Raw genomic sequence first — 13143 nt, 5'->3', positions numbered from 1 at the left:
ATTATATGCATGTATAATATTCATCTGTTTAGATATATGCCCAACTATGACATATAAATGCAACTTTTCATTTTGATATTGTATGTTGGCTCAAAGTAAGTTCACTGTGGATTGTGTTGGTTACAGAGGCAAAAGTAGGTTAGGTCAGTCTTAGAAGGGTAGCTGTGTTGGTTATTGAGGCTCATATTTTTGTCTGTTACACAGGAGGAAGAAGGTTAATATCCGCCTTAGGAACATGTTCACTGTAGAGAATCCAGCCAATTGGCTGGCTTTCAAATCATGAGTCTGTTGCTGTTTGGCTTTTCAAGGAGTGTTTACTGAAGTTAGTTGTCATTGATTAATTAAATAGGTTTAAAACCAGTTCTGGTTATTTACTTGTAAGCAGTAGTATGGAACCGCTACTAATTGGACAGGTTCAAAACTAGTTCTGTAGTTTGTTAACATGGTTTTAGAACAGTCTTCTCATTTCAATTCCTTGCATATAAAACGCTAGGTTACTTTATAACAAAACAATTATTATCTTGGCTTTGGCATTCTTTCCTTCTGCTATTGTGGAGTAGTGCTTCTGTTTTCTCATTTCAAAAATGGGAATCACAATACCATCTCATTGAGCTGTTCTGTGAAGCAAATGTGGTAATGAAAGTAAAGCACCTAACACAGTGCTTTAAGTACATAATAAGCACTCAATAAATGTAAAGCTGCATTTTTGACTGGGAGTCATCAGTTATCTTCATGTAGTTGTTTAAAACATTAAGAGACAGTGGCATAGTCAATGCGTAGATATGCTACTGGGTTAGAACCACGTTATGGCAAAGGAATTGAGGGAATAAGACAGGGCACATTTCATGTCATGACATGAGATTAAAAAAAAAAAAAGAATATTGGAAAGAAGACCAAGCTGTTTATCTAAAAATAAGCACATCTGGTTTTGTTTTCTTTTTTTCTCAGTTGTGATCTTCATGTAACGGATTACTTTTTCATTCAACAACTTCTATGAAATCCTACCAGAGCTGTCTTGGGCCTTGGGATGATACAGTGGTACAAGACAAGCAAGTTTCTCCTATGGGGCTAATTCTAATGGGTGGAAAATAACAATAAACAGAAATACAAATTCATTAACTAATTTTAGTTAACGATGAGTGATACAACAGAAACAGGATGACCTATTTGTTAGGTACCAAGCTCTGCTGAAACAAACACTGGAGTCTCAGGGCTTTGACACCCTAGAAGCTTAGTTCTTATTTCATAGAATGTCCTGTTGGGAGGTCCCGATCAATGGCTTTTCTCCATGAGATGGTTCTGAAACCCAGACCCCTTCCACTGGTGCTCTGCCATCTTCTAGAGCTCCTCTGCTTTCAGCCTGCAAACAAGCAATAACAAAGAGCTTAGAGAATTGTGTAGGGTATTTTATGGTCCAGGCCCATGTTGGACTTATTTCACAATTGCCCACATTTCCCTGGGCAAAACTTGGTCACAGGGCCACTCCTGATCTCAAGTCTGGCTGAGTGTCCAAGGGGAAAGGAAAAATGGTTCCATAGAATTTTCTGCTACTGTAATGAGAGCATAGAAAGGAACCCTCACATGATGAAACTCAGTGCCCCTCCATTGTTGTCACTATTGTCTGGCTAAGCATGTCTGACTCTGTGACCCTATGGACTGTAGCATATCAGGCTCCTTTGTCTCTCACTATCTCCCAGAATTTGCTCAAATTCATGTCCACTGAGTCAGTGGTGCTCTCTAACTATCTCATCCTCTGTTGCCCCCTTCTCGTTTTGCCTTCAATATTTCCCAGCATCAGGGTCTTTTCCAATGAGTCAGCTCTTGGCATCAGGTGGCCAAAGTATTGGAGCTTCAGCATCAGTCCTCCCAATGAATAGTCAGGGTCAATTTCCTTTAGGATTGACCAGCTTGATTTCCTTACAGTCTCAGGGACTCTCAAGAGTCTTTGCCAGCACCACAACTTGAAATAATCAATTCTTCAGTATTCTGCAGTGGAAAGACAGAGAATAAAACCTTAGCTCTGAATATAAGCAAATCCTCTATAGACAGAAGAGAAGAAACCTGTAATATGAACAGATGCCTCATGGGGAGATGCCCCTCAATCTCTCCAGAAGTCTCCATCTTCAGGGAGGCTATTCAGACATGTTTTGAACAGGTGAAGTACTCTGCTCAGAAAGCCCTGACCATACAAAAACAGAAAAAGAATCATGGAACACAAAGCATGAGAAGGAAGAATGGTGAAGGATGAGGTCAGATAGGCAGACAGAAGCCAAATGATACAAAGCCTTTGGACCTAAGTGAAGAGTTGAAAATTTATTCTGAGTGTGGCAGTAACTGTTTGGGTGATTGTCAGCATCAGCATGGCATGATCTGACTCAGGTTTTATTGATCACTCCAGTGACTGAGAGAGAAACGGGTGAGGAGTGTGGTGAGAGGAGGAGCAAGGAGATGATCGAGGATGCCCCTGCTGTCCTCATCACCTTGGGATGTTGTCCTGCAGCAGAGTGATAACAGTGGAGAAGGGCAGAGGTGAGCAGTGTAAGGCTGTGTGTTGAAGACAGAACTGATATACTGGGTAAAGGGATAGGGTGGAGGTGGGGAAGGAAAGGGAGGTCTTCCAATTCTCAGTTTTCCTTTTAAATTTGATTTTATATTGGAGCATAGTTGACTAACATTGTGTCAGTTTCGGTTGCACAGCGGATGATTCAGCAATACATATGCATTTCAAATTCTTTTCCCATTTAGGTTATTGTAGAGTATTGAGCAGTGTTCCCTGTGCTTTACAGTAGATCCTTGTTGGTTATCAATTCCCAGGTTTTTGATTGCTTAGGTTTTTTGTTTGTTTGAGCAGCTAGTGATGCTGTTTACTTAAAGGGAAAGATTTGGCAAGGGTCAAGAGAAGCAGCTTGGCAGTAAACATCAAAAAGTCTGCTTTTGCATATCATGTCTAACATGCTGGATCAGACAGATTCCCACAGAAAGCAGATGAAACACGGAGTGTACTCCAGTGAATGTTTACAGAAATGGGAACAGGTTAAGGGGCCAAGCATAGCACCCATGGCTAGCAACAGTAGAGAGCCATTAGTACCCCTATAACTGAAGGGACCAGGGAAGGAGAGCGTTACTGGGCATAGTGTGAGTTGTCACCATTATGGACAACCTACACCACACAAGCAGTGGAATTAGGCAGAGGTCAGAGCCATTAAGAAAATCACAGCTGAACAGGAAGGGAGCTGAAGTGGTCATTTATCCATCTTCCATATTGTTTGGCTCCTCTGTATCCTGCTGGCACTGTCCTCTGGCTCACTCTGAACAGAGGATGGAGGACCTGAAAGCCGTGATGTTGTAGTTAGTAGAGATCAGGGCACAGAGCAGGGCAGTGCCACATGGGGAATGCATCTGAGAGATAAATGGAAAAAGTCAGCACTGATGCTAAGACTCCTTCCGAGGGTCTTTAAGGAGACAGATAGCTAAGGGCAGAGGTATTGAACATCATCAGTATTTCAATGGCCTATGTCAGATGTACTACGAGCTAATATTTGTGTTCTTTCTTTGCGCTGTAGGCACTGTGCCAACATTCCACATGCATTATCTCATTTACTTCTTAAAACAGGCCTCACGTTTTTATCATCTCATTAGACATCGGTAATGGCATTTAATCTATAGATTTGTTTTGAGAATTGCATGAGGCAACTAAAGCACAGTGAAGTGAAGCAACCTATTTAATGTCACACCGCTGTGCGGTCGCACAGCAGAGCCAAGAATTAAGTCAGAGATGTTTCTGTCCCCAGGGCAAGTCAGAGAAACCATTATTGCACACAGCTTCTCTGAGAGAATCAAATGCTGAAGCAATGGCATGTTAGGTCATGTGGCTGTATTTTTTTTTTTTTTTTTTGTAAAACACTGCCCTCTTTTTCATTTTTTTCACTTCTTTGGGGAAAAAAAAAAAATTCTGACAAGAAGTCATCAAAGAAGATATTCCAAATTTTAATGTCCTGATTTGGGTATTGCTTTTGATTAAGGCTGTTTGCAGACCAGAATATTAGTAACCCTCATATTCCCTATACCACAAAGAAAAAAGAGGAGATTCACTTTTATCTTGGGAACAAAGCTGGATAGAAAAGCTTTTTTAACTTTTCTTAATTCATGAAACATTTATCTTCGAGTCAGGTTTTGTTATAGCAGCACAAATGTGGTCTGTCAGCATTTCCATTATAACCCCATATTTCCAGGGCTTTTCAAGAGTGCCTTGGAGATTTTACTTTGAATTAAACCTTGGCATTCAGAATTTGAATCAGGAAACTCCATTTTCCCTGCCAATTAATCAAATAGTTTAGAGGTTCTCAATTTAGAAGAGGACCAAATGTAAAAATTTTATTAACACAGAAATTATTTTAAGACAAATTTGCTAACAAATACCTAGACCATATTAGCACTCATAATTATAGTGCTATTTAACTATATGTGGTACTGTATACTCAGTTGATCAGTTGTATATGATTCTTTGCTACCCCAATGACTGTAGACCACCAGACTCCCTGTTCAGGGGATTTCCCAGGCAAAAATACTAAAGTGGGTTGTTATTTCCTACTGAGTCCTCAAAAAAATTAACCATAAGCGCTCCTAAGATAATATATGAAGGCTAACTATAACATCTTATATGTGCCTTTTTGACTTTGTAAGTAATTTATTTCTACTTTGGGAATTTGGATGATTTGAAGTCCTCAGCATAATTGGTTTAATGTTATTAACAGCATCAAGATACTAAACCAGAAGAGCCTGAGTAGGGGGAATCCTGAGAGGGTGCCAAAGTGTTTCAAAACATTTTTATGAATTTTAAATTCATGAAATTTTGCATTCTATAAAAAGGGATTAATAGCATGCATTAGTTCTATAAATAGATACTTGAAATTTAATGTGTTGAATTCAGTGGCAATAATGAGGATCAAATAAGTTTAATTACAAAGCCTTTCCTCTTAGTTCCAAACTAGTCTGTGAATGTTCTGTGGCAGTGGGAAGGCATAATGATAACCCTGTATCTTTTAATATATCCTTCTATAGTCTCTTCTGAAATCTCTCCTCCAGCCTTAAATAGTTTAGGATTAAGCCAGCAAAATGTAGTGAATGAAAAATAGATGAAGTCTTTTGAGTACACCTGCTCTCCTGCTGACTGACTTCTGTCCAGCCACAATGGCCTCTTTGCTGTTTCAGAAACATACTAGGCGGACTCCCACATTGAGACATTTGTTCTAACTTTTTCTTCTTCTTGGAATGCACTTCCTCCAGATGTCTTCTTGGCCAACTCCCTTTACTGTCTCAGTCTTTGCTCAAACCCTGCTTTCTGAATGTGGTCAAACTCTATCACTCTACTTGATAATTGGATTTGCCCTTAGATCTTCAATCCCAGAATTCATGACACCCATTACCCTACCTGACTTTTCTTCTTTCTACAATATTTATTCTCTTCTAACACACTTAGCTTCCCTGGTGGCTCAGATGGTAAAGAATCAACGTGCATTGCTGATTGCAGGGAGACCTGGGTTCAATCCCTGGGTTGGGAAGATCCCCTGGAGGAGGGCATGGGAACCCACTCCAGTATTCTTGTCTAGAGAATCCTGATAGGCAGAGGAGCCTGACAGTCTACAGTCCATGGGGTCACAAGGAGTCAGACATGACTGAGTGACTATGGAACACACTCATACCTTTTTAAAATGTCTGTTCCTTCACTCTTCCCCTGGATTGTAAGGTCAATGAAGACAAGTTTCTTTGTTTTATTCGTTGACATATTCTAAGAACTGTGCTGAGGATATATTAATTGTTCAAAGATATTTGTTAAATGAAAGATACATTATAAAATGAAATCTGAATTTCATCCCATAACAACAATCTGCAAGCAACATTTCAGATATAACTTTCTCTGTTCTCTGGTTCTTCTGTAAGATTTGAATTATTTCCCTAGGGTAGGTAAGAATGCACTTTGAACATTGATGACACAATGAAAGATCCTACATTTAAATCTATCTATAATGTGTTGTTGTCCAATTGCTAAGACCTGTCTGACTCTTTGTGAATCCATGAACTGCAGCATGCCAGGGTTCCTTGTCCTTCACTATCTTCCAGGGTTTGTTCAAACTCAGGTCCATTGAGTCAGTGATGTTATCCAACCATTTCATCCTCTGCCACCCTCTTCTTTTGCCTTCCATCAGTCTTTTCCAATGAGTTGTCTCTTCATAACAAAGTATTGGAGTGTCAGCATTAGTCCTACCAATGAATATTCAGGACTGATTTCCTTTAGGATTGACTGGTTTGATCTCCTTGCCATCCAAGGGACTATCAAGAGTCTTCTTTAGCACCACAATTAGAAAGCATAAGTTCTTTGGCACTCACCCTTCTTTACAGTCCAACTCTCACATCCATATGTGACTACTGGAAAAATGGTAGCTTTTACTATATGGACCTTTGCTGGCAAAGTGATGACTTTGCTTTTAAATATGTCTAGATTTATCCTAGCTTTCCTTCCAAAGAGCAAGCACCTTTTACCTTCATGGCTGCAGTCATCATCCACAGTGATTTTGGAGCCCAGGAAGATAAAATCTGTCACTTCTACTTTTTCCCTTTCTGTTTGCCATAAAGCAATAGGACTGGATGTCATAATCTTAGTTTTTTGAATGCTGAATTTAAAGCCAGATTTTTTTTACTCTCTTCTTTCACCCTCATTAGGAGACTCTTTAGTTCCTCTTCACTTTCTGCCATTAGGGTGTAGTGTGCTATGGGCTCATTTTTGGAAATTTTATAGTTAATTTCAATTAGTTTTATCTATTGTTTGGAAAAGATAAATAAGTAGATGCAAAGCATGGTTTTCTCAAAATAAATGCTTATTTTGTGTTAAAAATACTACTGGACATGTTTGTAGCATTTTTTATACTTGTAATGATCTTAATACCAAGCTAAGAATTTATGAATTAAAAGGTGATCTTGTGATTAAAAAGGAAAAAGAACCCCATACCCTCAGCAGTTATGAAAACATCCTGAAAACAAGAGCTTTCTATAAGACTTCAGTACTTGGCACCATGACTTGAAAGGTGTGCTAATTACAAAGGGAGTCATTTAGTGGGAATTCACTACCAGTTCAATGGTATTAAAGTGAGAACACTGGAATTTCACTGTAAAATACCAATGCTGGTGACATATTCACCAGTACAGTCATGTCTGATTCTGAACTGTAGCTGACAGCAAAATTTAGCATTTTCTACCATGAGTATGTATTGATTTTATTAATTGACTTAAACACTATTTTAAAACAAATAAGATCAGTTATCTTTCCATTTCTTTTAACATATATCGAAAGGAATTTATTTGACTTGTATTACCACTTTGTCTTCTTAGGGAAAATGTGAGCAGTCACTCTATGGTCACATGCATTCCATCAATGATGCCACCTTCACTCCTAGGGTAAGTTTATTTCTTCCACTAAGTTATTTTACAGCTTTATTTTCAAAATTCATTTTAATGAAAAAAAGTACCAGTGAAAAATGGCAGGTTAACAGGGTGAGAGGAGAGAACAAATTTGTAAATTAATTACAGCAATGAAAACAATGTATACATAATATAGAATTAAAGAAGTTTAAAACACACTTTACAGTGGTAAGTAGAGGGGAACTTCCTATTGTACTTAATTCCACTTAAATGCATGGTTTAACGCTTTCTGTCTATCGGCCTTCAAGAAAGTAAGTGGAATATAAGCTTGTAAATTTTAGTGTAAGGTCATAAAATAAAAAAAGTGATTGAAAGGATAGTCAAGAATAGAAAATGTTAAAGAAATGGGGCCTTTCTTCAGGATAGAATAAAGCAACCTTGATTTTACAGTTTTTCACTTTCTCATGGAACAATTTCAAATATGCCTTTCTTTATATAAACTGATTACATAGCAAAAATATTTATCTACAGTTTGAGTTATGTAGAGATCGGGATGATTTTACCAGTGATGAAGACTGTTAAACATGGCTTTGAGTTTCTGTGCTAACTGGGATTGTCTCTAAAAGGGCTTCTCTGGTGGCTCAGTACAGAATCCACCTGCAATACAGGACACCCAGGTTCAATCCCTGAGTCAGGAAGATCCCTTGGAGAAGGGAATGGCTATGCACTCCAGTATTCTTGCCTGGAGAACTCCATGGACAAGAGGAGCCTGGCAGGCTACAGTCCATGGGGTCGCAAAGAGTCAAACACAAACACGACTGAACTACTAACACTTTCACTTTCACTAAGAGTTCAGATGGTAATCATGGAGGGATGATATTAAGTTTGTACCTTCTCAGATGAAAGCAATTTGACTAGATAGATGACCTCTCAAGTCCCTTCAAACTATATGCTTTAATTATACCCAACATTTTAATTTGTCTCTCAGTTCCCCAGTAGAGTGTAAATCTTAGTTCAATATTCCTCTTTCTTTTCCAGTTAGCCAAAAATGAAATCTGATAGATTACCTACAACCAACCTCAAAATGACAGCATAGTCAAAATTCCATTACTATCATGCTGTTATTATTCTTTTAGAGGGAGAAAAGTGCTCACTAAAAAGAATTCACTAAGAATAATTTCTGCTAAAGGAATGTTGTTTACTTAAAGTGAAACTGTGCTGGGGTCACCAGCCCTGGAATATTCATGATTGGTTCAACTAAAATTAAATTTTAACCAATTTGTTTTAGTAAAGAATTTGCATTTAATTGACTCTCTTGAGTCAATATATTATAAATTAGTTCTAAATACCAAGTGAAATTTTATTTCTAGCAGAGTATATAGCCATTTAAGAACTGTAGACCCACATGATAGGATATTTATGCTAAAAAATCTATTAAGTGGCTTAGAGCTTCACATACCCTAGGAAAATTAAATGGAAGCTAAAATGCAGTAAAGTAATATTTTGTAAGTCAAGCATTTATTTTGGTAAGCAGTCTCATAGCTGGAAAGGACACACCATTTAACATCCTAAATAGTACAATTAATAAATATGGAAATACCTAAATTAGATTTATTCAGTCAGCAATCAAGGGACCCATATGTCAATTATGTGTATTTCAAAAGCAAGATAATGGACATGAGGTCCAGGTGTGTCCAATATCAAAGTGACTGTCAAATATCAAAGTGTTACTGTTTACACCCTTTGTTCATACCAAAGGGACTATTACAACACTGCTCCAAATTAACATTCTCAAAGCCTCATTGAATTTTTCCATTAATTTATCTCTTCTTTGCTATAAATATTTAATTACTGTTAAGGAAATGCTGTTTTATTTTGATGAATGACACTCTTAAGTGAAATTTTCAGTCACTTATGGACACGACTGAGCGACTGAACTGAACTGAACTGAACTGATGTCAACTGTTTTGAGAGCGGTCATATTTCACATACCTGTTAGGGAGTGTCAGGAAGATGAAGGCAGCAGTAACCGAAAGAGCGCAAAGACTTTCAGTATTTCTAAAGGATTTCTAAAGGAAGTGGCATTGTAGCACAGTTCACATTCAAACTCTCAAAGTTGTGATCATAAATGCATTATATGGTACATATATAGCAGGCAGAAAATTGTTTGATATCAGGTCTGTCTGCTAATTGTTTGATGCCTTAGGGATATGCATTCAAGTTACATTACCAGTTAGAATGCACTTAGCTATTTACATAAACACAATTTTTGGAAAATTCTTTAATTTTAGATTTGTAAGCAGAAATCAAAAATGTAAAACTCAGTGAGATCCAGCTGCTGCTGCTGCTGCTGCTAAGTCGCTTCAGTCATGTCCAAATCTGTGCGACCCCATAGACGGCAGCCCACCAGGCTCCTCCATCCATGGGATTTTCCAGGCAAGAGTACTGGAGTGGGTTGCCATTGCCTTCTCTGGAGATCCAGCTAGCCATCAAGAATCACAGAAACAAATATATAATATCAGTATATATGCATGGTTCTATATAAAAGTATATAAATTAAGATTTATTTCTGTGTTATAGTATTAGGGCTCCAGCGTCTTCATCTCTGCTGATTTTTCTATTGGAGATAGATTTTTATCTAAAACCACTGTTTAAAGTAATCTGCTAATGAAACATTTTAAGGACCTATGAAAGCTTTATACTAAGTCAGTTTTGTAGAGCAAAACCTATTTTTTTAAGTTGACTGTAATTACCATTAATATTAATTACATTAATATAAATTACATTAATATTAATAGACACAGACAACTCAATGTAAGTATTTTTTTAATTGTAGAAATATACAGCAAGAAAATGAACAGGGGATCCCTATCAGAGTGTCCCCTGCCTTTAATATTTTAGGAAATTGACTAGGCTAGGGTGGAGTTGTCTGGCTAGGATGGAGTTTCCATCAGGCCTTCTAGAAACTCTTCTTGATCCTCTTCTAGAGTGAGGTTATGGTCAGGTGGGTGTCCTTAAATCTCTGTGGATATTCCCAACTGTTCCAAGAGATACATAGCCAGGATTTCTGTGCTATGCCTGCCTGGAAAAGCCAGATGAACACTGTAAATCAACTCTATTAGAATTCCAGTACATCCTTCCACGGGACTATTTACCTCAGTCTTGCACATTCAAGCTGGGAATTTAGTCTCAACACATTGGTTGTTGGAACAAAGCTGAAAGGCTCTGTAGAATCAAAAGTGATTCTAGTAGTTCTAGAATTCTAATCAGCTCATCAAAGAAGAGGTTTCACACAGCTTCAAGTTCCGTTCTCACTTATTTTAATTAACCTACTGTTTTATTCAAATATTGTTATATTGATTATTTTAATATAGAAATATATACTTTAAACTAATTATATAGCATATGGATATTTTGATTTTGAAATGAATGACATATAGCCTTAATAGAGGGCTATTCAAGTTCTAACTTGTTTTTCATCTACTCTTCCATGGAAACTACCTGCTGTGAATAAGGGTGATGGGAGGTGAAGTCTGTCAATTTTACTTTGCAGCAGTTTGGAATTTTAAATAAGTATGACAGAAAGGGATTTAATAGAACTTTGCAGCAATGTAGATTCCTACCCCTTCTGTTGGCCTTGAGTCATGTAGAGGACAAGAGAAATAATTGCTTGCTTTAGAGAACTTGAAGAAGAGTGGTAATTGTGAGTAATGATTCAGGTCCCAATTTAAGCCAAGAAGGTGAAGGAAGTATTTAGAACAGAAAGTGGCATTACAGGGGAATTGGTTGATCATATATATGATCATTAGAGGATGGTGTAGAAGGGTATGTGAGAGCTAGGAGAGGTAATAGGATCAAATTAAGGGACAAACACAGATCTTTGAAGATAAGAGTCTAAGTAAGTAATAAGGGAAATCGTGCTAGTGTGAGCATCTGTCAATAACAGTCACTTACATTTTGTATGTCAAAATGGCCATAGAATCAAAATGACTGTATCAGAAGGAAAATATAAAAAAGCCAGTAGTCGTAAAATACAGTAGTACTGAAAAAAAATGAAGTCCTCTCTGCATTCTGTGCCTAGGTATCTCACCCTGTACTACTTTCCATAGGTGTCAGAGGCTGTGGACTCGGGTTGGATGATTAGGAGTTGCTCCAGAAAATGTGGGCTGTCAGCTTTAACTGAAAGCTCATTGAGGAACAATTGGACTTTCAGAATTAAGTCATGAATCACATTAGATATTTTAAAATCAAAATATGCCGTAATCCCACTGAAATCCTAAGACAGATCCATTGTTGTGATTCACTGCTGAGAATCACAGTCACCTTCCTTCTTTGAAGGCTATAATTCCTGTTATTGTTTCTCTTTACATATATGGCTCATGAAGTACTTTGACACTTCCTTGGCCAGTTTTCCTCAAACACCTTTTTCCTCCTCAGCTACATACTCTTGAAGTCAAACTCGGAACACATTGCCCTTACCTGTAATTGCATCATTTTCAAATCCTCAGTTTCAAGCATTGCTTTTCTAAAGATACCTGTCTGACTTCCAGCTCTTAAGTAAAGCCAGTGTCGTGCTTCCACTTCATTGAGAGGTTTTATTAGCTAAAATCTTGCTCACCATCTTATCACCTTTCTGCCTTCACTTACTGTACCCCAGCTTGGGTACCTCAGTTGTCATTCTAGCCATTCCACTGCAAAGAACTTCATTTAGTTCAGTTTGACCTCCTTCTAGTCATGGTTCACAATGTCTTGGGGCTTTTCTCTGTTCACTTAAAAAAAAAATTCTGTACACTGGAAAACATTAAAAAGAAATGTGAAACAGGACATTTTAAATTTTGTTTGGCTCACTATCTCCAGCATCTAGTATAGCCTATTTTGCATACATAATATTAAAAAAAATGTGATGAATAAATGCAGAGTTTTAGACAAATGGAAGCACAAGGATTTCATTATAGTGTGTATCATTGCATCTTATTTTTTTCAACTATGTTGGCTTTCAAAGTTCTGTGGATATTGAACTGCAAGGCAAACTCATTTAATTCTTGTAATAGATTAGCTGTTCCTTAGAAAATGTCTATAGTATCATAGTGTTCCATAACTTTGGAACACTGGAAAATTACCCAATTTCAGTTATACTTGTCCCCTAGTATATTTTGGATTCTGGTTTTTTCACTCACAAGATGTATAATCTTGATAAATCATTTAGTTCATTGTAAAAATGAATGATAAAAAGAACAGTGAGTATTGCCCAATACATATAATGTGTTTAATATAATACCTGGCAAGTAGAAAATACTATTATCACTTCTATTCTTAACACTCCTACTGTTACTATTATTGTTGTTTAGTCACTAAGTTGTATCTGACTCTTTGCGACCCCATGAACTGAAGCATGTCAGACTTCCCTGCTCTTCACTGTCTCCCAGAGTTTGCTCAAATTCATGTCCATTGAGTCTGTGATGCGATCCAACCACCTCATCCTCTGTTGCCCCCTTCTCCTTTTGCCTTCATTTTTTTCCAGCATCAGGGTCTGGGAGACCAAGGGTCAACTCTTCGCATCCGATGGCTGAAGTATTGAAGTTTCAACTTTAGCATCAGTCCTTCTAATAAATATTCACGATTGATTTCCTTTAAGATTGACTGGTTTGATCTCCTTGCTGTCCAAGGGACTCTCAAGAGTCTTCTCTAGCACCACAATTCAGTTCAGTTCAGTCGCTCAATTGTGTC

General features: G+C 37.5%; 1 protein-coding gene across 1 annotated transcript in view; it reads left to right on the top strand.

Annotated features, from left to right (window-relative positions):
* The window catches only part of SPAG16 (sperm associated antigen 16), a 973751-nt gene that overhangs the window by 665582 nt on the left and 295026 nt on the right, over positions 1-13143 (top strand). The window contains exon 14 of the mRNA XM_065930647.1: positions 7387-7452. Coding sequence (XP_065786719.1) covers positions 7387-7452 — 66 coding nt within the window. The remainder of the gene's footprint in view (positions 1-7386; positions 7453-13143) is intronic.

The sequence above is a fragment of the Muntiacus reevesi genome, chromosome 3 (genome assembly GCF_963930625.1).
Source record: "Muntiacus reevesi chromosome 3, mMunRee1.1, whole genome shotgun sequence".
Lineage (NCBI taxonomy): Eukaryota > Metazoa > Chordata > Mammalia > Artiodactyla > Cervidae > Muntiacus > Muntiacus reevesi.
This window is presented reverse-complemented; position numbering and strand designations above follow the sequence as displayed.